Raw genomic sequence first — 27155 nt, 5'->3', positions numbered from 1 at the left:
TTCATAATTAAAAAGCCATAACAACAAATAGTAAAATGCCATGGCCTTTTCTATATATAGATAAGAAACTAATTAATCCCTGTCTATATAAAGGGAAAAAAAAAAAGACTGATTTCAAATTCCTGAATAAGTATATTAATCACCAGCTGCATAAAAGTTGGATGCTGCTTCCTTCTTTTGTTATGTTTTGGGACAAAAGTGAATTTTTTTTGTTGAACTTGTTTAATTGCATGGTGTTGCATGATTTTGTGGGTTTTTTGATTATATTAAATAAATTAGAGACTTACACAGAGACTGGTCACCTCTCTGTTTTCTCTGAATCATACTTATAGGATTTATTTACTTGGACTAAGTGCATCTCAACATATGCAGCTCCAAGTTAGTAGAAAACTTTGAATTTGAAAATGGTGTTGCCTGTTGATTGCAAGCAGTATTATGGGTTTTTAAGCTTAAAGAAGAAAATTATTGGTTGAGTAAACTGACTTGTTTTACATTTTGACCTTTCTATCATTATGCTTGCCAAGATACAAAGCTTAGCAGTCGCGAAACAGGATAAAACTTCCAAACAGGCTTTTCCGAAATGAGGAATCAGGCCTTTGAAATAATGAATGCTATTTACTTAACAAATCTGAAATATGTTGAAGATAAAAATTTAGTACATGGGAACAAATACATATTCAAAAACTGTAAATTGATTATGAACTATGAAGAGTAGTGACATGATGAAGAACATGAAAGAATGATTGAAGGTTTCAATAGCTGAATAGTTAGGGTAAACCGCTTAATGAGGCATTAATGTTTCAGAGTTTAAAGTGATTTAAAAGTGTTACTAATGCATACTCCTAACTTCTTTCATGTTTGTGACCTTTTTGTAAGTCATAGTTCTGTTTTGGTTTTATTTCTTAATTTTATTTTTTTTTCCTTCATCACATCGTGCATTCTTATCCTATTTTCAATTCACCTTGTAAAAATAATTGCATTTCCAGAAATACCAGTGAACTCAGAATTTGAAGTTTCAGCCAAGAACTTTCATGAATTTAGAGACAATAGATCATGTAGGATTCTCGAACATTTGGTTCTCTTGGCTGACATTTGTATCATTTTTTTGAAATGTTGCAACATGCACAGTATGCAAAATATATGACATCTGACTAAAATTCAGTTTTGTTGTCAGATAAAAAGTATGGAACTTTACAAATTGCTTTGCAATATATTAGTAATCATATGAACTCTTTCTTAAATCTGTCTCCTCAATTTTTGTCATACTTCCATTACCTTCTCACTTCAATGTAAGACTGACAAATTTTTCTGGAAGGTTTGGTGGATACATGGTTTAACATTGTCACGGAATTATTTATTTAGTGCCTTGACTTGATTAAATGTTTTTCTCTGAGGAGGCAGGGATTGTTTGCCAATCTTACTTAATTTGGTTACAGCTATTGTACACACGTTTCTAGAATTATAACATTTCTCTCAGCTAAATGAACAATACAGATAATTTCTTTTCCTTTTGTTTTCTTTTCTTGAAGCCGATCAACAACTTATCCTTACACAGAAACCCAGATGTACAGCCAAAACACTGGGGGAAATTATTTCGATACTCAAGGAAGTTCTGCACAGGTGACAACAGTGGTCTCGTCTCATAGCATGGTGGGCACTGGAGGGATTCAAATGGGTGTCACAGGAGGACAGCTTATTAGCAGCTCAGGAGGGACCTATCTGATTGGCAATTCAATGGAAAATTCTGGTCATTCAGTGACTCATACAACACGGGCCTCCCCAGCAACAGTAAGTATTTGAGACCAATGCAAAATCTTTGAGACTAATTTCTTATCTACTCAGATGTTCTTGCAGACTGTCAAGGTTTTTGTGACAGAATGTATAGCACTATTGAGTTGTCAGAATAAGTACTATATAGTACTTTTTGTAAAATTAGTATTAAGAATATAAAGTAAGATACAGGAGTAAAAATATTGTGCAAATTTAAACATCAAGGCAGGCCTTTCTCTTGACAGCTTGCAGATATTTACATTTCACAGGTTAAATTTTTACATTCATGTAGTATCAGTGAATGCTTTGGGAATGCTCACATAATAGTTTGTCTGAGCTGAATATTTGTCAGGTTAGGAACTAAGATTTTGTATTTAATCTGGAAATTTAAGAAAACCACAGTGTTGTTGAGTACAACTATGTTAGATGTAAATGATAAATTATGACTGTTACATGTGTAACTTCCCTGCATTTGTTTGGTTTGTTTGCTTAATATTAGTGTAGGCTTTGTAGCTTATTCCAAAATATTTCCAATTGTTCAGAATACTCAGATACTACCTTTTAACAATTTGTTCTTACTTAACCTATGGTATGTCTCCAAAGTCTGTTCCAGATTAAAAATCTGTGGGGGAAGTGTCTTACAGTACTGTGGGAAGATGCATTCTGTTACAACTCTGATAGATAATATCACTTAAACACAAAACTTGCCCTTAAAAGCTTACTCAATCAGCCTGTATTTCAGTTAGGAAAATGGGCTTATACCTAGGCTACCTTTTCTGCATAGCACTAATGAATACTTTTACCTAATTCTGGGTATTCTAGTCTCAATGTAGAGACTTGGAAGTAGTAGGGAAGAGAACTGTGAAACATAACAGTAAGAAGAATTGGAAAACGTAGTGACGGGGATAAAGTGTCATTAACAATACAGATTCATGGCTACCCAAAGGGGACTTTATTTTTACCAAAGGTAATGAGTAAAAATCTAATATTCTTCTCTTTGGAATTATGATGAATGTTTATGATAGCATTGGATAATTTGGATGATCAGACAAAGTCGCTATTTTGATTTTTAAGGTGGTATGAATAAATACAAAGGTGGTATGGATAAATACAAGGTTTCTGTACAATATAAAAAGTATTATTTAATCCAAAACCTGTGTAATATTATTTTTGAAAATATATATTGTGAAAGGTTGCGATTTATGAATTGTATAAAACCCAGTAACGTAGTGGGATCTTTCAGCTAGCAACAGAGAATCTTATCTTCAAGTTACAAAATCAAAAAAGTGTATATTAAGCTCTGTGTGTATTTTACATTATTTTAATAGAAGAACAGAGTTGCTGGGAAAAAAAACCCAAACATTCCTCTTTCAGATTCATTCAGTTAAAACCAAGATTTTAAGTTCATTGTTTTCTTTTTTCCTTTAAACTACTTTGTCATTTTACTTATTTGGAAGATATTTCAGTAGCTTTTCGCCTATGATTGCCAAGCACAGGCAAAACAGATAATTTTCTATAGGCAGAAGTGGTGAGGCACTGGAACAGATTGACCAGAAGAAGTAGTAAATGCTCTGTCCCTGGCAGTGTTCAAGGCCAGGTTGGATGGGGCTTTGAGCAACCTCGTCTAGTGGAAGGTGTCCCTTCCCATGGCAGGGGATTGGAACTAGATGGTCTTTAAGGTCCCTTCCAGCACAAACCATTCTGTGATTTTATAATTCTAAGTAAGGAATAGGTCTTCTAGCTAGGCTGAAATTTGAAATTGCCATTCTTAAAAATTTGAAATTACGATACTTAAATGGTAACAGTATTCCTATTTTTCTTAGTTGTTTTAAATTATTCTAGATTTCAGTACAAGTATTTCCTGGTTTAGAGATCATGCTAGTTTTTTCCTTAGTCAGATAAGAACAAATGCATTTTTGTGTTTTGATTATCATGCTCTTAAGTTTTCCTTTAGTCATGAACAACACAATTCAGTCAGTGGAAATACTTAACTGAATATGAAATCAGGTGAGGCTTAAATGCACCAAGTAAACACAAATGAAGAGCAGTAGATGCACCTTGAAGTTGGGTGTCCTAGAATTATTTGAATTATATCAAAACTCCATGCTATATTTTTCAACTTCAAAATGGTTTTGATTTTTTTTTTCAAAATTAGAAGTAAAATTTGTCAAAATTTATCAATATCTGAAGTTCATGCTTTCAGCAACATCTTTCTCTTGGTTCATGTGCCAATGAAACATCCTGGTTTAGTTGTTCTAAGTAACTTTTATACTGCTGTATGAGCTTGCCTTTAAGATAGGAAAAAATACTTCTAATTAAAGTACAAGTATTAAATTGCATTTTTAACATTAAAATAGCATCCTCTGTTTTTTAAGGTGCTATTATGTATGGTATAGTTCTGTAAGTATGAGACATTAGAATATATTAGAAGTTCATTTCTTGTTAAGGAAGTGAGACACAACATGATTTTAGATTTTATAGTTTTAGGCTCTTGGTATGTAAGGCTCAGCTGAAATATTCAAGAGTTAATTGAAACAGAAAAGGTTATGCTTAAACTGTAAATTTAAAGAAACAAGTCTGTTTTCATTTTACTAGAGGGCATAATTAAACAGAATAGAGCAACATGGTGTCTTATTTGGATTGCACTTTAGATAGGTAGAGGTTGTTTCACTTGTGATTCTCATTTGATCTTAACCATCACAATATTTTTCATTTTTGCATAGCAAATTTATTGGAGTCATCAAAATAATGTATCCAGGCTGGTTTGCTAGTATAACACTCTGAAAATATTTCTAAATTTTGAATTAGTTTGGAGAATTTTCATACGGAGACAAAGACTATTGAAATTAATAAGAATTTACTTATTAACACTTGTGATCATCACAAGCTTTCTATTCTTTTGCCATAGAGGTACTAGTCCTTTTCAGTCTTTTCAGCTGCTAACTTCATTTGTTTTGTTGCTATTCACCTTTACTGATTAAATCATTGCCTTCTGTAACAAGGTAATTAATTCTATTATTGATGTTATCTATTTCTCATACATCTAGCTTAAGTTAAAAGAAACAAACAAAACAGTTTCAGGTCTAATATATAAAATAAGTCAATTTCATTAACTTTGTCTTAGATAAACCCAGAATTTAAAATTAATTGACTTTTCACCAGGTTTGCTATTTGCTTTATACGGAATTCAGTAAAAGAGACATGGAGACTTTTTAAGTCTTCACTTCATTTCTTCATGGTTTAATGTAATTCTGAGTTCAGCTTCGGGTTTAATAAAGAGCTAATACTTTGATTGTAAGATTTAATTAATTTCAATTTCTGTCAAACATTCATACAAGAAAGCTGTCCTGCTTAAGCTATAGCAAGCAATATCAGTGTATTTATAGCCAAAATATTAAGAATGGTGCACTATCAAAACTATTCCAACATACATGCAGTCATGGTTTATGTTAGAACATTTGTTAGTATTTTCTTTACTTCATTTCCATCGATTTCATTGCTTCTTCCTTTTTTCATACAACAGTTGTACAATATCCTCTGCTGGCCTATTAAACTACTTCTCTACCTACTAAACAGGATTTTTTCACTAAAACAGGCATTCAGATTATAAGGCCTTCTATACAAGATATTAGGGAGATAAATAGCTTTCCAAAACAGCCATTTTCATGAAAATATATGTGGATTGGTAAGAATAAATTGCAATTGCACTGAACAAGAAGTGATTTACCCTAGCTGGATGTCTATTTGAAATGATTTTGCATGTTGAAACCTGTATGAAAGAGTTGTCTGTTAGGTTTATTGGCAGCTATCAATAAAAAAGGGGTAGCTGTATTTAAAAGACTAACTGCAGAATGGACTGCCATGTTAATAATGGAATCTAAACCACCTTAATTTTTAAAAAAAAAATTTTCATATGTAAATGTCTAAAGATTGTTCTTGTGATGAAACAGGTTTATCTAATCAATATATTTCATAATATCACAAGGTTAAAAATTTCATATAGTTTCTAATAATAAATGTGGTGTTGTACTTGTCTGCTGGTAAGAGGCTCCCATCTATTAGTCTTGTTTTCTAACAAGCTTTAACTGATCTGCAATTACAGTTGCCATTCATCCAACATCAACAGCCACAGGAGGTCTCCACTCGTGCTGCTGGAGAAATTTATCCTATTTCAGTGCAAATCTAAATGTGCATGAGACTAAAAGCAAACTTAATATGGGCATAAGGTATCAACACAAATTATAACTTCTGGTACTAAGCACAGTGTGCAAAATTTACTCTTTAAGGGAGGGATGGTACTTGGGCAAGATGTGTTGTAATTAAAGGAGGGAGAAAGCGACAACAGCAAGACTCAATGTAAATATAATATCCTGATAATATAATTTTAGTGGAAGAATTATTATTATTTTAAGAACAAAAAGTAATAAATGTTTAAATAGTCCATTAGAAGTGGATGGGTTATGAATTGGAAAATAGTTTGAGATGAGATTTTATTTATTAATTTCTTTCTTGCTAGAGGAACTTTTTCCTCCTCCATTCTCACAGTTTTCTAGTAGTTTTATTTAGATAGATACTTCTTAGCATAAACCAAACCATTTCTGATCCAGTCAGAGATGCACAGATTTTTATGCTACAAAGTATTATTAGATCATTTGGTCTGACCTCTTACACTGCCAAGACATTGAATTCTTGAGTTGAGCACAGTGCCATCTTTTGTGGAAAAAAAAAAAAAAAAAGACATCCATTTCCAGATACAAGAAAGCAGATTATATCATTTTTAATTCTTTCAAATGAGCTGTAAGAATAGTTGATCATACTACTGCTAAAAAACATTTATGCATTATAAATTAACTGAAGGGGTGGGAAGTTTAGAGGATTTGTGGATCTTGTGCCTCCTGTCTCCCAGACTTCCTCCTGCTTTGCTTTCTTCTTCAGAGCTGTAGAGCTTCATAGAATCATAGAATAGTTAAGGTTGGAAAGGACCTTAAGATCATCCAGTTCCAAACCCCATGCTGTGGGTAGGGACACCTCACACTAAACCATGCCACCCAAGGCTCTGTCCAACCTGGCATTGAACACTGCCAGGGATGGAGCATGCACAGCTTCCTTGGGCAACCCATTCCAGTGCCTCACCACCCTTACAGTAAAGAACTTCTTCCTTATATCTAATCTAAACTTCCCCTGTAGAAGTTTGAACCCGTTACCCCTTGTCCTGTCACTGCAGTCCGTAATGAAGAGTCTATCCAAGCATCCTTATAGCCCCCTTCAGATACTGGAAGGCTTCTATGAGGTCTCCACGCAGCCTTCTTTTCTCCAGGCTGAATAGCCCCAACTTCATACGGGAGGTGCTCCAGCACCCTGGTCATCCCTGTGGCCCTTCTCTGGACTTGTTCCAACAGTTCCATGTCCTTTTTGTGTTGAGGACACCAGAACTGCACACAATACTCCAGATGAGGTCTCATGAGAGCAGAGTAGAGGGGCAGGATCACCTCCTTCGACCTGCTGGTCACGCTCCTTTTGATGCAGCCCAGGATACGGTTGGCTTTCTGGGCTGCAAGCTCACACTGCAGCCAGCTCATGTTCATTTTCTCATCAACCAACACCCCCAAGTCCTTCTCCGCAGGGCTGCTCTGAATCTCTTCTCTGCCCCTGTAGCTGTGCCTGGGATTGCTCCGATCCGGGTGTAGGACCTTGCGCTTGTCATGGTTAAACTTCATGAGGTCGGCATCAGCCCACCTCACAAGTGTGTCAAGATCCCTTTGGATGGCATTCCTTCCCCCCAGCGTATCAAATGAACCACACAGCTTGGTGTCATCGGCAAACTATGCATAGTTTCTTTATCTAGTAACATGTTAATGAATATTAAGATATAAACTAGGAACAGTTAATAACTTCCCAATCAGTCGACCAGTTAAAGACTGAACATTGTAGGATTTCAGATGCTTTTACTGGGATCATTCTGTTGAATTTTTTAACCCCAGGTAGTACCCTTAGTTATTAACAGCTGTGTCAGAATATAAGGCAGTATTTCAGTTGGCACATTAATTGAAAGAGAAGTCTGCAATCATAGTTTTCATAGCTATCATGCTCTAATTTTATAATGTTTATGTTGCCATACAAACTGATTATTTTTCCTACCGGTAGTGTAACATTTATCATGGTTTAGTTGGAGTTGTGCAACAATGGGGGTGCACATTTCAGTTGTCAGTCAGAACATTTTAATAGTTTTCAGTCTTGTTAAGAGAATAGTCACATATTCAATTAAATGAATGTATAATTCTTGTTGCCATTTACCATTTCAGATGTACAGGTAGTTAGTTGTGCCCGGAATCTCTCACTGCACATTGCTAAAAATGCAAGGGCATCAGTCTACCTTTTGTATTTATGCAGAATATAATTTTAAGTGTTAAAATGACTCTCATAGTCTGTCTACAAAATATCGTAATAAAACCCACTGCATCACCAATCTTCATTTGGAAGGGACCTACAACAATCATCTGGTGCAGCTGCCTGACCACCTCAGTGCTGACCAAAAGTTAAAGCATGTTGTTAAGGGCATTGTCCAAATGTTCTTTAATGCTGACAGACTTGTGGCACTGACTGCCTCTCTGGGAAGCCTGTTCCAAAGTTTCACTACCTAATGCTACCTAATGCCCAGTCTAAACCCCCCAGTGCAGCTTTGAACCATTCCCATGCATCATGTCAATGGATACCTGGAGAAGAGCTCAGTACCTCCCTTTCCACTTCTCCTTCTCAAGCAGCTGTAGGGAGCAATGAGGTTGCCCCTCATCCTCCTTTTCTCCAAAGTGGAAAAGCCCAATGTCCTTGGCCATTCCTCCCAGCACATGCCTTCCAACTCTTTCACCAGCTTTGTTGCCCTCCCTTGGACACATTCAAGGACCTTCACATCCGTCTTAAATTGTGGGACCCAGAACTGCACAAAGTATTCCAGATGAGGGTGCACTAAAGGCTGAATACAGAGCTGGTCATCTCTGTTGACCAGCTGGCCATGCTGTGTTTGATGCAGTTTGTCCTCTTGCCTGCCTGGACACTTTGGTGACTTGTGTAGATCCCGCTGTTGACCACTGCCCTCAAATCCCTTCCTGCAGGGCTCCTCTCCAGCAACTCCTCTCCCAGTTTAGATCTGCGACAGAGAAATGTCATTTCTCTGTCCCATCTGCAAAATCTGGCATTTATTCTTGTTAATTTGATGGCACTGATGATTGTCCAATGATCCAGTCTATCCAGATCCCCCTGCAAGCCCTCTTGTCCTTCAAGAGTCAACAGCACCTCCCAGTTCAGTATCATCAGCAAACTTACTTATGGTGCATTCAAATCCTGCATCCAGATCATTGATTAAAATATTAAATAGAACTCACCCTAGAACTGATCCCTGAAGATCACCAGTAGAGGAAAACCAGCAGTAGCCAAAAGTTTTCAGAAAGGGCAAGATGAATAATTAAGTCCCAAGAAAATCTGTCCTCAAGTCAAATATACTTTCTCCTCAGAATTAGTTAAAAGTGATTATATAGCCTACATAGGAAGGTTTCTGTTGTTGGAGATATGTATCTGTCAAATAAAGCAGAAAGTTAATTTTATCAAAATTTAGATTAAAACCAACAAAATAATTAGTAGTAAGAACAGTTTCTCCTGAAGCTTGCCATAGTAGAGTACGGTGAACATTCCTTTTAAATATAGGTGACATACTTTTTTGAGCTTGATGAAGTAATTACCATGTTTTAGTGGTGACTAACACTGCTTGGCTTATGATATGCTGTAAAAGTGAATACAGATTCATTGTGTTCGGTGGTCATACTAGTGAAATCTAAAAGAAACCCCAACAACAAAAATTCCTTGGATGGCAGAAAAAGAAAGTTTGTGTATTTTTATTCTCACTGTATAGCACCAAAACTCATTGAGTCAATATGGCAGCAAGAAATGAGTGTCATCTGTAATGCCACTTTTCTTTTTAAGAGCAATTACTACTACTTTTTAACAGTTTGATTCTCTGAACAATCAAGGCCACAAGTTGCAACAACAAAATGAGAGTAGTGCAGTAGTGGAAATGCGCAGTAGGAGGTGTAATTTCAGTGCTGTAGTACTGCAGTGGACTAAGCATTGTGGAACAAGTAACCCAAGATTCAGAATTAAGATTTAAATGTGTGTACAGTATTTGTTGTTTGATCCTACCATTATGTTAAGAAGGGAAATACTATGGCTGTGGTTGTAAGTTGACCTTACAAATTTTAGGATGTGTAGTTTTTAACATGCGGCATGTTCTGAAAATTTGATCTTTCTTGTGTGATTGACTGCTTTGATCTCATAGTACTTTCCACAAAAGCAAGGCAAAATCAGAATATTAAGAAGAAAACCAAATCATTATTACCATGTAGGAGTATCTTTTTTTACTTTTTACATACAAATTTTTTTAATAATGTACTTTTTTAAAAAAATAGGCTTCTTTAGCTAATAATGAACAGCTGTAAGAGGGAAATAAGAAGTGATTCCTCACAGTTATTGCACTAAAATGTTTGTCAGTAGCCCTGTAAAAAAAGGGAGAAGCTAATTGTATATGTGCAGTAAATTCAAATATCAGCTGTAGTGTTTTTCATTTTCCGCTATACAGAGAGTAAGTTCAGCCAATGTTGATAAATTGTGACACTAATATTGCGGTGTGATATTTGAAGTAAGATAGGAAGTGCTTATTAAAGAAAGGTCTACACAGGGAATGATAAGTGGTTTTGAAAGTGTAAGTGGTGGTTTCCATTGCTTTCATTTTGGCCATTTAATGTAGCTAATTAATTGCATGTCTTTTTTTTACTGCACATCCTGTTGTCTCTGTCATATTCATTGTTGGTTTTGCTCTTCTAGCTGCCCAGTTAAATTATGCTTAGGTTCTAATTTTCTTTAATGCTGTCATTATCAAACTGATCAAAATATCCGTTGATATTAAAAAAGAAAAGAATGGGAATGGATGTTATAGTATTTATACATTTGTATTTGAAGAAATACTACTTTGTATTTTAGTAGTGCTGTGTTCGCTTTTCATTTTAAAAGGCAAATCTGAAAAAATCTGCTTTTCCAAAGGCTGGATCCTGCAGTCTGTGTAACTTCTGACTTTCCATTTACTTTGACAGCTGGGGATGTTCAGAGCGTCTTGCAGCAGTAAGGGTGGTGTCCTGTCCCAGTGAAATTAATGGTGAAAAAGCTGTTGAATTAATTGGATTTAGGATTTGATTCTCTGATTCCAAAAAGCTGAAGTTTTGTTTCTAATTCAGTTCTTATTGCAAGCTGTGGATGTCTCCTCCTAACATAGTTGAAGGGAAAACATAAGGAGGTCTTTCTTAAAATTCTGTTTAGGGATTTATTTATTTATTTTTTATTTCATTAATGATTTTTTTTTTTCAGTTGGGGTTGTTTTTATTTCAGTGCAGCTCACCCGTAAATCTACTCTTTTAATTTCCTGAGCAAGCTGAAAGGTAAAATGGACTTTGATGCTGTGATCCTGCAGTATATATGCAAGCAAAATGCCTTTCCAGCTTCATTGGGGAGGTTTGTGTTCACTGGGACTCTGGAATGAAGCCTTTTGGTAGAACATATGCCCTGGCTAGGCATAAAGGAGGCATTTCTATTGATCTGTAAGCAATCTGTCAAATCTTCTCTGATCAGGCTTTTTTACTATCTCGTCTTGAGTCCTTTTTTTAATGACATCTATTATCAGATTGAAATGGCGATTGAGACACTGCAAAAGTCTGATGGTCTGTCCACTCACAGAAGCTCTCTTCTCAACAGCCATGTAAGTTGTCTCTTCTTCACATACACTCTCTCTTGCTTGTTCTGCATGCTTAGCCTGCCTCTAAATGTTTGTTTTATTTTATTACTATTTTTTGTTCTTAATCTTCTCATCTTAGTTGCTTGTAATTTCTACTACATCTCCCATGGCTTTATTTTGTCAGATGAAATGTCTTTATGGTATATTGCATAGTGTTACCTGTTTCCCATGCTCTACACTTATGTTAAGACAAGTTAATACATTTGACTGTTTTGTGGATTATGGTGTAAATGTCAAAATAAAGTTCAAATAATGGCTTTTGACATTTTAAATAAAGTTATCTACAAATCAAAGACTCCATACCCTATATTAATTTTAGAGCATGTGAATAGGAAGAGAAGAAACAGACAGCATGCCTAAGTAATATCTTTATTTTTAGGTGTTTCTTTGTTTATTCTGAGTAGAGAGTTTATTATGAAACAACTTACATAAGAGTCCTACAGTTCTTTATGATGAACTGGAAAAAAGTCGAAAGCATTATCTTAATTTGAAGTACAGAAAAAATGTATTATCCAGCTGCCTTTTGCTTTGTTCTTACTCCTCAAATCTTACAGTGAAGAACTTTCAATACACAAATCCAAAATATATTTGGGTAAAAACATGATCTCCAGTAATACAGTGATGATTTCATTATACGTAACTTTAAAATCACTGGAAAAGGCCCCAAATTAATTTTTAATATATAAATAATAATATTGATTTGTAAGTTGCTAGTCTTTCTTGATTTTTTTTTCCTGTTAGTATTTGTGGGTTTATATTTTGTATTTTGCCACATTGATTAGTTTGTATTCACCTTACCTCTTATTTCCTTCTCAGGTTTATGAATTACATACATTCAAATTCCTTTATAGTTTTACAGAAGAAATTTATATTTGGTTTGTGGTCTTAATATAAGAATGTGGTCATAGAGGCTGTACCTCAGAAATCAAATTAAAAATACATGTTTCGACAGGTTTGGGTTTTGGATTTTTTCTGTATGGGTCTAGTTATGTCAAAGTTTTGTTTTGTGGAAATTTTAAGTGAACTTACCTTTTTTTCTTTAGAATAAATGCCAGAAGTTAAAAAGGAAAATTGAATTACAGGAAGTCATACAAAATGTGACACAGAAAGTCTTTTAGATTCCACCTCGGATGCTTACAAAATGCTTATTCTGGAAACAGTATAAAAATTGTTATGAAAATGAAAATAGATAATATAAAAACTATTTTTTAAACGTAATTTTTAAAAGGTCCATAACATTTTTTTGGCAAAGTGTCAGAAATTTATGTTAAGACTTGAAACACTTGAACTGTTGTTAAGTTTGTGTTTATCTTATATGTCGTCCGGAATCTTGGTGTAAAACCAAGAAGAATTACAAGGTAAGCTGCTGTGCTGCAGTATATTATGTTCCACTCATTCCTGATGCTATGCATTGCTCACAATGTGTTTCTAATAATGAGAGTCACATTCAACTATGAAATTTTACATGATATTTCTCCCTTGACTGTCTTTTTCAAATTTATTCTGATTCTGTTATATCTTTGGGGAAAAAAAAAAACTCAGAAGTGCCGGTACATGTTCTTGTGTCAGTAAGTCTTTCCTAGCCTTGGTCATTTTGGAAGATGTTAGCAATCTACATCAAACTTAGTGGGTATTTTACCTATTTTTAAAGCAATGCTTCCTGTTTTTGACTCAAGTAAGGATAGTGTGGAGAAAGTTTTTTGTCTCTTGAAACTCTTCTACTGGTTTGGTTAGGCATTTATAACAATAATTGGGTTTAATAGGCTTGAAAATAGAATTTAATTTGTGTGTTCAATTAGATTTTCACTGATAATTTATCTTTTTTTTTTCAATACTGGGTTTGGAATTTGGATTTCCACCCTATGACATCTCTGTGAGGTTGTCTAGGATTTTTTTTTTTCCTAATTCATCTGTGTTCATTTTAAGGAGTTTATTCTTTCTTCTCTGTTTTCTTTTCTTTCCTGATTTATTTTTGCATGAAATTGAATTAATTAGTTGCTAGTTAAGTATTTTATAAGCCCTGCTGCTTAGTTGGAGTCACAGTCAATTTAACAGGTCTGACTCTGTAAATATTTCATACCTTTACCCATCTACCCATACAATATGAACAGTATTATGAATTAAAAAGCCAGGATTCAAACCTGAACAGCTCAGTTTTAGAATTATATTTCATCCTGATAGAATGAGGCAAAAATTCCCACATTGCACTTTTGGTTTTTGTTTGTTTGTTTCATTAGTGATTTTTTTGGTGTTGAATAATGGAAGTTATGGTTGAAATAGGATCTGTTATAAATTCATATCATTATTGAAGTACACTTAAAATGATTCATAATAGGTTAGAAGTCATCTGGAGGAAAATATCTTTAATGGTACATAAAGAACTTAATTGGAAAATAATAATTTTTTGTTTGTCAGTGTTTCAGGATTGACAGAGTTGTCCCTTTAGGAAAGGCAGTAATACTTCACATTTTGTATCTGGGCTGATTAAATTATAGATTTATTAATATATGACAAATTTTATTAAAATGTATATAATATAGCTATAGATGTAATACATAGCCTTTAAATACAGATAAAATGAAATAGCTGAAAGATGTAATTACCTTTGTTTCTGAGCCCAGACAGGCTTATGGCAGGTCATTAGTGAAGTAAGTTTAATACATTCAGATAAAAGTTAAAGTTTATGATTATTATTTTTCTTCAGTTTTATTATAAAATGGCAGATGCTCAATTTGGAAGCAGTTGTGAATGCGGAGACTTGAAAAATAATATGATAACTCATATAGAAATGATTAGGTGTACTTTTAGATTTTGTATATTTAAAATGCAAACTTACCTGCAAACCGAGCTAAGAATTTTGTGTCTTGGAAGCATTTATATCTTACTTGTACCTCTTCTAGAGCTTGCTTTTAAAAAACTTGGAAAAGTTCTGAGCATGTTTTCAATAAAAAGTAAATATGGAAATGGTGTTTGAATGTTCTAGAGTGAATTGTATAGTAAAAATTTTTTTGCACTTTTATTGATGAATTTCTCACTTTTACTAAAACATAGCTGGGAATTCAATGTATTATCATCTGTACTTACGTACAAAACAATTTTGTGATAAAGATCAGGACTGAAACATTTCATGGCTATTGCACACTAAAATATTCATATTCTTTGCATGGTAAGTTACAGTAAACATTGATAGAACAGAATTTATGCACTGCTCTAAAATAAAATATTTCTGCAAAGAACATACATAGAACATATTTAGCTTTTATTGTCACTTAAGAATTTGTGTTCTGGTAATACTAGTTACTGCTTTGGTGGACTAAGTTGAAAATTATGACAAATATGTATGAATATCTAGCTCATCAGAGTAAAAGTTTGTAGCAAGTCTTGGAGATAAAATATCCTCAGTATGCATTTCCACTGGATAATCAAATTAAATCCCAAGTTTTGCTAAGATCTGTGATGCTAGCAAGCTTGAATAATAACACTGTATTATTTTGGTATAAATACTTAGGAAAACAGTGAGAAAAATTTAAACAGAAAATTAGATTTGTGAATCATTCAATCTATATCTAAAGGAAAATTACAGGGAACTGAAAGCATGGCAAGTTCTGGAGGAATGTAAGGAAAATGTTACCATATCAAAACCCTAAAACAATGGAATTTTAATGCATCCTCAACCTATATTATTTTGTATCTGTTTTGACATTCTCCTATAATGTTAAATCTAGAAGTTTTAAATTGTCCTTTTTATCTTTTTGTTAATTAGTGACAACTAGAGGTGTTACATGAGTGTGCACTACTTTTCATGTGTGTATCTAAAAACACGTACCACAGTCACATGGAAAGATTAATATTTTTCCAAGTATATAATTCTGTTCCTTCTGGAAGTCAAAGGCAAACAGGCTACAAGTAAAAAGGATTGTACCCCTAATGATTTATAGATGTACCAGCTATTTTCAATGTTGTCTAGATTGCTCTTTCACTTATATGTAATAACTTTTATATGTATCTGAGAGTTAAAAATACCTTATTCAGTTAGGTGTTGTAATGTTTTTTTTTTTCGCATCAGGTAAAGAAAAACAGTATGATATTCTAGGTTAATAAATACATTAAGTTGCTGTGGTTAGTCCAAGGAGTTTGTTTTCTGCAGTTTATGTGAATTGCATACATGATTAGGTATCTCTTTGCAGTACCAACAGTTTGCTTCCAAAGCATAGATACCTTTATCAAATATTGGTATGTGTTACTGAATCAAAAATATTTTAAGAAGTGGACACTTATCTGAGGTCAGAATGCAATGAATTCTACTATTTCCTGGTAATACTGAAGATCTTAAAACAATATGGTAGAATTAGCATTTAAGGAACCTCTGAAGGAAGAAGTAATTGTTTAATAGACCTGAAGAGTGGTTTCAGAACTTCCGTAAGTTAATATTGTGTGGTTAAAATATTTTTAATAAAGTAAGAATGTTTGGGTTTTTTTTCTCTGTTTTGTATGTGATATAGCTTCAGTGGCTTTTAGACAACTATGAAACTGCAGAAGGAGTGAGCCTTCCAAGAAGTACCCTTTACAACCATTACTTACGACATTGTCAGGAACACAAATTGGATCCGGTAAATGCTGCCTCCTTTGGAAAACTCATACGATCAATCTTCATGGGATTACGGACCAGAAGACTTGGAACTAGGTTTGTGTTAATCAAATAACAGTAATGAAAATAATAGACAAAAACAAGTAATAATTATGAGTATAGAAACCTGTCTGCTACCAAGAAAATAAATCAAATATTACACTGGTTTTGTCTTAGTTCTGTCTCAGTGTTAGACAGTTTTGTGCTTTTCCAGATGTTATTGTAATTCTACATATGTTTTGACTGTTTATGTGTTTACATTTTGATAAATGCAGTGCAGATTTTTATCAATGCAAATAAAATGTAGGTTTTTGTTTGGAAATTACTAAGAATTGTGTTTCTTCATAACTAGGTATGTAAGTTGTATGTAAATTTTATGAATTATGAATTTGATTTTTCTCACTAAAGTGAATTATGAGTTATGATGCTGGAAAATACTTGTTTAAGAGAGTGAATAGATTTCCCCAAGGTGGTAAAATGACACCCATGTAAACTAGAGGGTCAGGCCTGCCTGATTTGTGGGTAATGTTTTCTAGTTAGTGTAAATTATGAATTAAATGTAATGTAGATGCATAAAACTAGCGTTGCTGTTCTTTTAATTTTTGCTCTTTTATAAAGGGGGAACTCCAAATATCATTATTATGGGATTCGCGTCAAGCCAGACTCTCCTCTTAATCGACTACAAGAGGACATGCAATATATGGCTATGAGACAACAGCCGATGCAGCAGAAACAGAGGTAAAGTGTGAAATGGACATGAGTACTTATTAATATTTCTAGATCATAATGCCTTACTTTTCCTCACATGAAAAGTTGAAATTATAATGCAACTTTTGTTAAGCTTCTCTGCTGTGAAAAATAGAAATTTGCTAGATAGCCAGCTGTTGTCACTGAAGTTATGTATCAGGCAACAAGAAAGATTGTGAAAATGTAGAAAGATTGTAAATCATAAATTTGTGAATAATAATAATAATAAAATGAGATGTGTGAACAGAGTCCACTATCTTGAATTCGAAGATAAAGAAAAGTAGTGACAGTTTAAATTTCGACTTTTGCTGTTTGTTTTCATTACTGTATAATTTTATTTATAAACTGCTTATAAGACAGCTTATTATTAGTTTCAGTTTGGTGTTTATCCCCTCTCCCTGCAAACAATTAATGTGACCATAATGGTTTTCCTCTGAGTTGATTTTGAGTATTTTCCTTCAGCATCTGTTGTTCCTGAGGATCCTGTGAAAGCTCAGAAGTATTCAAAAGCAGTGGCACAGAAGAGCTATTCTGGTGGTGAAAGAGTACATGAATATGCATATGAAAAACTATCCTGAACAGAAAATTTTAGGAAAGAAGTGGAAATCAGTACATTTATTTGAAATTTCTTTTCATTTGGCTGATATCACTGGCCTCCCATATTACCCTAAAGTGAAATATCTAAGATGTGTCATTTCACGAAACTCATATGTGGAACAGTAGTGTACCAAGCAAGACATCTTTAGAGCTTTTACCCCCCTGAAAAACTTCCAGTTAGTGTACTAGGCATAATTTGTGGCCTTGGACGCAACTGGGACATGGAAAACGCAACCTTAGATTTTAAATTCAAACTCAGATACCACTTTAATCTGAAATGGTTTTACTATCACTTCCAGAGGTAGTTACAGCAGTAACTACATATTCATTGCAAAATATATGGTCTTTACTATCTTGTGTGGAAACATGAGATGTGTCCCACTATGATCATGTGGGAAATCCTTGTTACAAAAATCATCACAGGATTATACGGTAAGAAAAGGTGATAGATATTTAAAAAATGTCCAAGCAAGCTTATTTTACCAACTTATGCTCATTCACTCACAGATTTAATTCATTCATATTCAAAATCACATGTATGCACCAAGATGTATGCCACAATGGTTATAACTACAATATTTTCTATGAACTTGTTTCTGGAGAAATTTCTGCAGTTATGTAATCATAATCACCTCTTTTGTCATCTTCTTGATTCACAGTGACAAAATTATTTTAGATTCATAGAATTCTTTGTAGAATTCTTAGAAGTGGATACTACTTTTCTTTATTGTTTGCTTTATTATTTTCTTTAGCACCAGCATATGTCTTAGGTAGTTCCCTTATTTAACTTACCTAGGTGTGTTTGGTGATATTTCCTTAACATTATCTTCATGTAGTATGTTCCCTGATTATATTTGAATGAAATCACATGTACAGCATTGTGTAGCAGTTAGTGGATACCTTCCTTTAACCCATGTTTTGCACATTTTTTTTCTTTTCTTTTTAGTATGTACAATAACTCTGCTGTTAATCTGCAGTACAACATTCAACCAACACATATATTATTGTTCTAACCAGAAATCATGAACCACTACTTCCTGCGGATGCTGTTTAACCTATGTACTTATTTTATGTAGAAAATAATCTGTATTTTTCTACTGTTCTCTCTCCCATATTCTCCTGTTTCTGGGGTATACTCTTCAGTCAAACCTTACCCTTAAACCAAGACGCTATGAGTCCAAAGCATCATGTATTGATGGAACTTTTTAAAGGGGGCTTATGTTTATGGACAGCGTGGATATTACAAACTTTTATCATGGTATTCTTTTTGAAGATGCAGGGCAACAAACGCTGGCATCTTTAAAACCAGGCTACAGGTTTCTTAAGACACAATATCCTATAATGACAATAAGAGAACTTACATGATATACTACTAAAGAACTTCCTAATGGAGTAGTTCAGGAAAAAAATCACAGTCTTTATCTGTAACAAGCACAGATATTTTGTGTATAGTATGGTTAGGGTGAGGTGATTGTGGCTTAAAAATATAAATTCTGCTTAGGCTTCTAGATTAGACATATCTCAACAATGCTTATTGGCCTGAGGAGAGATGACTTAAAAACACACACATATGCATTCCTTAAATCTTTTATGGTTTTACCATATTTGATTTCAGATAAACATGCTTTTGTTGAAATATAGCCTCGACATTTTTGAGTCATTCTAGTGTATGCACAATGGTATATTTGGAAGTGTTTTTATTTTAGTTTAACCGTGCCAAGTGCAAGATCCTACACCTGGGTCGGGGCAATCCCAGGCACAGCTACAGTTTGGGCAGAGAAGAGATTCAGAGCAGCCCTGTGGAGAAGGACTTCTGGGTGTTGGTCAATAAGAAAACGAGCATGAGCTGCCAGTGTGGGCTCACAGACCAGAAAGCCAACCATATCCTGGGCTGCATCAAAAGGAGCGTGACCAGCAGGTCGAAGGAGGTGATCCTGCCCCTCTACTCTGCTCTTGTGAGACCTCACCTGGAGTATTGTGTGCAGTTCTGGTGTCCTCAACATAAAAAGGACATGGAACTGTTGGAACAAGTCCAGAGGAGGACCATGAGGATGATCAGGGGACTGGAGCACCTCCTGTATGAAGATAGGCTGAGAAAGTTGGGGCTGTTCAGCCTGGAGAAGAGAAGGCTGCGTGGAGACCTCGTAGCAGCCTTCCAGTATCTGAAGGGGGCGTATAGGGATGCTGGGGAGGGACTCTTCATTAGGGACTGTAGTGATAGGACAAGGGGTAATGGGTTCAAACTTAAACAGGGGAAGTTTAGATTGGACGTAAGGAAGAAATTCTTTACTGTGAGGGTGGTGAGGCACTGGAATGGGTTGCCCAGGGAGGTTGTGAATGCTTCATCCCTGGTGGTGTTCAAGGCCAGGTTGGATGAAGCCTTGGGTGATATGGTTTAGTGTGAGGTGTCCCTGCAGGGGGGTTGGAACTAGATGATCTTAAGGTCCTTTCCAACCCTAACTATTCTATGATTCTATTCTATGAGTCAGATTTTTCAAAAAAAATACTAATTCTGAGACTTAAGAGTAAAATCCAAATAGGGTCAGTGTGGTGGCAGTACAAGCAAACAACAAAATTTGAAGAAAAAATTAACTGAAAAAGCTAGTATCTGGATTTTGGCTGTCTTGTGACTTAGTCAATCCATTTTGACCTCTCATAGTTTTGATAATTTTCAGCCTATCTCTTTTCCCTACTAACTTCATATATGCATTTCAAACCAAGCAGGCATTTATTATACTTTGTCTTTCTGCTTTAACTTGTTGAGGAATATGGATTGTTTGCTGCACATGAATTTTAATCAGGAAGTGGTTAATCTGTTGTGCAGTGAGAGAGGAAGTTTCTTTTACTAAAGTTATGTCACAGTTAGACTGTGGAACTTAACGAAGTTGCATTCTAAATTAACTGCAAAGTGAGACCAGTGCATCATTCAGTGTCATTTCTGAATTTCCTGATTCCGTGTTCTGGATTCAGTGGTTTAGTGTTGGGTTTATTTTTATTTTAATACCTTTGCACAAATTGAAAAAATGTCTGTTGTTAATAAAAGACTTTGCAATCTTTTACTGTGTTTATGCTAACCTATATAATATTCAAATGGTGTCCTTTCTGGGTCAGGCATCATTAGGAAGCTGTAATATTCATGGAAGGTCAGTTTATTTTATTTTCTTCTCCCAGTCTCCTAGCACCTAGTAATTTGAAATAAAATGTGAAAGATTAAATAAGGTATAGGTTAGTAGTGAGTAAAATGGAGAAATAGATTAAAAATCTGGTCACTCTTACCAGTGAGGAAATTATAACAATTTTCTTCATATACCAAATACAGCTCAAATTTAACTAAAGAATTCTGGAGGACTGTTTGATGTCTAAATTGGCAAAGCTCTACTTATGAAAACCAGCAGATCTAAAGTTGTTAACCACCATCTCCTTATGTTTAATCTGAAGTTCCTGAAAAAGATTTTTTTTTTCTTTTTTTTTCATTCTTTGGTTTCATTTTATAAGTGATTTTCTAGTGCTGTTGAACTGGTTAGATCTTGAGAGAAGTTAACCTGTTACAGTGCCAGAATTAAGAATTTTGCCCAGCATATTTTATATAAAGCACAGTGGATTAAGTAGGTGGATAATCCTGATTCTTAGCACCAGAGGATTAAGTTGCCTTTTATATTTTAATTAATTTTTTTTTTCATAACTGAAAAGCTCTTAGAGGCATGTTATTCTGATGTATTCAAAACCCCATTTCAGGAGCTGAAGGGTCAGTAAAATAACACATTTTGCAGAAAGTACTGAAACTATATTAAAGTATAGGTTTAGATTTACAAATATTCCCAGAAGTTGATCTTCTGCCTCGTATTTGTAAATGTAATATATAATAAGAGGGAGGTTAAACATTTTTCCCAGATGAACTGCCTGAATTGCAGGTGCATTCATCAAGTAATAATAAGCTTATTTGGAAAAGTTCAGTGACACCAGAGAGTAATTTTTTTCTTTATTAGAAAAGTTACTGAGAGTTTCACTGTTGTCTTCAACATCAAAGGCTTTTGCACTGGACCACTGCAGAAGGTGAAACTTTATACAAATGTCCTAGAGATAGGTGCAGGTGTCTTCTTGTTTCTCAAGCACTGAAATTCCAGCAGTTACAAACCTATTTGTTAATCAGACCAGTCTTTCTGTAAAAAGTGTGTTTTCTGTCTGTCTTTTGTTGTATACGTTCATGTCAGGAATGCCTAGAATGGATGTTTTCCAGAGGAACTTCTTTTTAAAGTAAAATCTCAGTAATTACATGAGACAGTGGTGGTTTATATTTACTGGAAACAAACTGAAATGTTCCCAAAGTAATGCATAAAGCGTGAAATTTCTTGTCACGTTTCTGAAGTTAACATGGAGTTTCACGGCCTGCGCAATTCCAATCTGAGTGATTGTTAAAACCCACCTTAGCTTTGAGGTTCCTCTTGTTTCTCTTTTCCAGTGGTTACAATATTTTCCAGAATTACAGATTGTCCAAGATGTAACCAGTAAGATCTGGGACAGAGTGAATTCTCAGTTGTGTTGGAAGTGACAGATACGATCTTCAGCCTGTTAAGACTGGTTGTCGAGACAACACTTGACCAACCAAATCAGCATTCCTATTTGTATCACTGTGATTTTTCTCCTCTATAAAAGAGTCTGAGAACTGACTAGTGAAGAGTTGAAGTTTCCAAGTAGCTTTCTCAGGCCTTCTATGCTTATGAGAGAAGTTTGTTGGATTTGAAAAGCCTTTACTATCCTCAGACAGTAATGTTGGTTTTTCTTAAGGCAATGAAATATTATTTTTGAATTACATAATTACTGGGAAGCCAAATGGTTTGGAAAGGGAAGCATTTGTTTCCTTTTAGTGTAAATTAACTGTTCTTATGCTGCTTCTATGCTAAATTCTGCAATAAATTGGAAATGGGTAGTGGTGCTATAATATCACCTTTAGGTATTCTGTAATGCATTGCTAATGGTCTTGCTTCCCTTAGTAACTGCTTCTGTTATTTACAAAATAAATTAAAATGTGTTAATTCTGTTTTTACTTTTCCTCAAAATTTTATTTTGAGATGGAGAAATCAGAGTGAACATATATTGTATGTTCTTATTTATGAAGAAGTGAACAGAAGGGATAATTCTGTACACTATATTTTTATAGGTATAAGCCTATGCAGAAAGTGGATGGAGTTGCAGATGGCTTCACAGGAAGTGGTCAACAGACAGGCACATCTGTTGAACAAACTGTAATTGCCCAAAGTCAACATCATCAACAGTTTTTAGGTATGAAAGCGGGTTTTATAATACTGCATAATTAAGTAAGATGAACTTCATTATCACTTGAATATGAAGTCACGTAAGTATATTAGTTGCTTCTGAAGCTACCATAACCACCTCAAAATTCTTACAACTGCTCAAAAAGGCAGTTAAATTACATGTTCTGTGTGGTGAGCTTTACATAATATTTATTACACATCGTATAACTATAAGAGGAATAAAATATGCAAATTCTTTTTTTATGTAGCAAGACTCTTTGGTTGTGTTACTGCAGAAGATGTAGAATTATTTGGTTGGGTTTTCAAGTACCAAATCTTCTGCCCTAATTTTGTTATTATTGAAATCTTTGAGAACATAAGGGTAGCATTAAAATGTTTTGCGTCTTCCTTTCCAGGTATCTTTCAGTCCAGCATTTTTCTCTTATCAGCCTGTCTCTTGGAAACAATTTGTGACTCTGGCTCTACTTGAAAGTCTAGTAAATTTCAAATAAAAATGTATATTGAGTCTACTAAGCCCCATCATACCTGGCTACATAGAAACTCTTCAGCTGAACAAGAAAAAACTGTTAAAGGATTAATCTTTCATACACTGACATAGATATTTTCCTCCATCCTGTAATAGTCTGAAAACGTGTGTTAGCTTTTTTATAGGTGTGGTACGTACATGACATCTTTTTAAAGTCTTTAAGAATAATTTTGTATTTTTTTCTGATTAAGAAATGTGGCTGAAATTCTTTATAACTTTTAACATATGACAGGTATGAAAAACTTTTCTCTTAGAAAATTATGACCTTCTGGAAATGATTTCTTTGTATAATCCGTAATTTTTTCCTTAATCATACTGTAACTGGCACTATTAACAATAGCCTCTTTCATTATGTTGTCATGGAAACAGATGCATCTCGAGTACTTCCAGAATTTGGAGAAATTGAAATATCTTCTCTCCCAGATGGTACTACCTTTGAGGACATCAAATCACTGCAGAGTCTTTATCGAGAGCACTGTGAGGTATTTCCTGGAAATCATTATTTTTTTAAAGTTCATCTCTTCTGGTGAAGTACAAGACAGTAATGCCATATACTATTACAGCCATGTTAGTAATATGTGACTTCCCTCCCCCCCCCCCCCTTATTAACATTTGTAAAAAGGTTTTTCTTTACAGGGGAGAAAAAGTATATAATAGACACTGACAATGAAATGTAGTTATGTGTATGTTTTCAGAATGTTACAGCAACTAGTCTTCAGATTATGCAGATTTTTGGTTTAGTCAGTAGGAAATTGCAGTGGTTTAACCTCAGCCAGCTACTAAGCCCCACACAGCCACTTGCTCATTCCCCCCCAGTGGGCTAGGGAAGACAAATCAGAAGGGTGGAAGTGTGAACGCTCATTTGTTGAGATAAAGACATTAAATAAGTAAAGTGAAAGCTACACACACAAGGAAAACAAAAGAAGGAATTCATTCACTGCCTCCAGCGACATGACAGGTGCACGCAAGTGTTCAGCCATCCCCAGGAAAGCAGGGCTCCATCATGCTTCCCCTGGTGCAGCTTGAGGCTATTACCTCTTGTCCTGTCACGGGTTACTAGGGAAAAGAGACCAGCTGCTTCATCTCTACATCCTCCTTTCAGGTAGTTGTAGAGACTGATATGGTCGCCCCTGAACCTCCTCTTCTCCAGACTAAACAGCCCCAGTTCCCTCAGCCGTTCCTCATAAAGTGTATTCTCCAGACCCTTCAGGAGCTTCATTGACCTTCTCTGCACCTGCTCCACCACCTCAATGTCTCTCTCAAAGTGAGGGGCCCAGAACTGAACACAGTATTCAAGGTGAAGCCTCCCCAGTGCCGAGTACAGGGGGATGATCACCGCCCTTGCCCTGCTGGCCACACTATTGCAGATACAGGCCAGGATGCCAGTTGCCTTCTTGGCTGCCTGGGCACAAGAAGGCATGTTCAGCTCTGTCAGTCAGCACGCCCAGGTTCTTCTCCACCAAGCAGCTCTCCAACCACTCTTCCCCAGGCCTGGAGCATTGCATGGGGGTGTTGTGGCTCAAGTTCAGGACCCAGCACTCGTTGAACCTCATACCACTGGCCACAGCCCCATTGATCTGGCCTGTCTGGATCCCTCTGCAGAGCCTTCATAGCCTCAGCAGATCAACACTCCCAGTGTTGTCCACACTCGATGCCCTCATCCAGATCATCAGTGAAGATATTAAACAACACTGGCCCTAACACTGAGCCCTGTGGGCATCTCTTGTGACCGGTCACCAGCTAGATATGATACCATTTACCACCACTCTTTGGGCTCAGCCATCCAGCCAGTTTCCAACCCAGGGACGAATCCTCCTATTCAGGCCACGAGCAGCCAATTTCTCCAGGGGAGTGCTTTGGGAGACAGTGGCAAATCATAGAATCATAGAATCACAGAATAGTTAGGGTTGGAAAGGACCTTAAGATCATCCAGTTCCAAAAAACCCTGCTGTGGGTGGGGACACCTCACACTAAACCATATTACCCAAGGCTCTGTCCAACCTGGCCTTGAACACCACCAGAGGTGGAGCATTCACAGCTTCCTTGGGCAACCCATTCCAGTGCTGCACCACCCTTACAGTAAAGAATTTCTTCCTTACATCCAATCTAAACTTCTCCTGTTGAAGTTTTAACCCGTTACCCCTTGTCCTGTCACTACAGTCCCTAATGAAGAGTCCCTCCCCAGCATCCCTATACGCCCCCTTCAGATACTGGAAGGCTGCTATGAGGTCTCCACGCAGCCTTCTCTTCTCCAGGCTGAACAGCCCCAACTTCCTCAGCCTGTCTTCATATGGGAGGTGCTCCAGTCCCCTGATCATCCTCGTGGCCCTCCTCTGGGCTTGTTCCAACAGTTCCATGTCCTTTTTATGTTGAGGACACCAGAACCGCACACAATACTCCAGGTGAGGTCTCACAAGAGCAGAGTAGAGGGGCAGGATCACCCCCTTCGACCTGCTGGTCACGCTCCTTTTGAATGCAGCCCAGTCACAATCCTTTCAGAGGTATGTATACATTCTGTGGCGCAGACATAACTATGGCCACAGATGCTTTGAGATGTACCTGTGCTGGTGTGGACTGATTCACAGCTGCAGAGGATTTAGGTGCTCTGCTCCCATGTGGACTCATCCACACTTTGACTTGAGTTTGCTCTGGATTTCCATCCTGTCCAGTACTTCAGTGCAAAAACAACAGCAATGCCCTGGCCGTCTGCCAGCCCAGTTACATCACCATTGTTGTTATCAAAGTGTTCCCAGGCACAGCAGAGTGAGATGATCAGCAGTATGGCAAGCACCAAAAGCAAAAGGTAGCCACTAAAGAACAGTAGACTCTTCATACACAGTAAGGCAAGCAAGCACAGGAGCCTGCTAATTCATAGCTAAATAGCAGTAACAGCTATAAATTCAATCTAGCAAATTCCAGTCAAACCTGTCTTTTATCTCAGAAACCTTCAAGCACAAGTTGGCTTCAAATTTGGGCGCCAAACAGTCCTACAGAAAAGGCCTTGATTGTGTAAGCACTGCTCAGCAGTAATGAAAACATCCCTGTCTTATCAACAGTTTTCAGCACAAATCTAGAACATAAACCCATACCAGCTACTGTGAAGAAAATAAACTCTACTCCAGCCAAAACTAGCACAGCAATATGAATCAGGTTAAATTATGATTTCTTATTTTATATTAAAAAGTGATTTTTTGCTTTCAATTCGAAGGAAATATTGGGATGTTAAAGCCACATTTTATACTGAAAAATTTATATTTTAAATTTATTTTTGAAGGTGCTTTCAAATGTGTGCTGATTTATGAAAATTAATGAGATGTCAGGTTTCCTTTGTATTTGCAGTAGCATTAAATATTTTCTTTGGTGAATCCTCTGATATGTTTGCATATCCATGCTAATTTCTAGAGACTTCCATGGATGTGCACTTCACCTTACTTAAGTTTCTGTGCATGCCAGTTTATACTGCTGAATAATTTATGGATATCAAAGATATTTAAACAGACATTATTTATAATTTGAGGAATGTACAGTTTGCCTTTGTTCCAGTACTTGATGAAGGAAAAAAACCTGTAGGTCTAGATGGAGTTGGAAGTGGGGCAAACCTGGGTGGAAGATAATCTGTATTTGTGGTTTATTTTCTCAGGCAATACTGGATGTGGTTGTGAATCTTCAGTTCAGCCTAATAGAAAAATTGTGGCAAACTTTCTGGCGCTATTCTCCCTCTGCTCCACCTGATGGCACTATTACTGAAACAAGGTCAGTAAATACTTCTCTTTGTTTACTGCT

The 27155-nt window shown here is 35.7% G+C and overlaps 1 protein-coding gene across 5 annotated transcripts in view; it reads left to right on the top strand.

Annotated features, from left to right (window-relative positions):
- Nucleotides 1–27155, top strand: part of RFX3 (regulatory factor X3) — a 112598-nt gene that overhangs the window by 68593 nt on the left and 16850 nt on the right. For 4 of the 5 annotated variants that reach the window (XM_062612542.1, XM_062612539.1, XM_062612540.1 and 1 more), the window contains exons 4-10: nt 1530–1788; nt 11492–11566; nt 16105–16286; nt 16848–16967; nt 22732–22853; nt 23742–23854; nt 27013–27125. In XM_062612542.1, the coding sequence (XP_062468526.1) occupies nt 1530–1788; nt 11492–11566; nt 16105–16286; nt 16848–16967; nt 22732–22853; nt 23742–23854; nt 27013–27125 (984 nt within the window). The remainder of the gene's footprint in view (nt 1–1529; nt 1789–11491; nt 11567–16104; nt 16287–16847; nt 16968–22731; nt 22854–23741; nt 23855–27012; nt 27126–27155) is intronic. The other variant, XM_062612541.1, reaches the window with a different exon arrangement.

Source organism: Pezoporus occidentalis, unplaced genomic scaffold (assembly GCF_034315485.1).
Source record: "Pezoporus occidentalis ecotype Australia unplaced genomic scaffold, CSIRO_AGI_Poc_V1 ctg16, whole genome shotgun sequence".
Lineage (NCBI taxonomy): Eukaryota > Metazoa > Chordata > Aves > Psittaciformes > Psittacidae > Pezoporus > Pezoporus occidentalis.
This window is presented reverse-complemented; position numbering and strand designations above follow the sequence as displayed.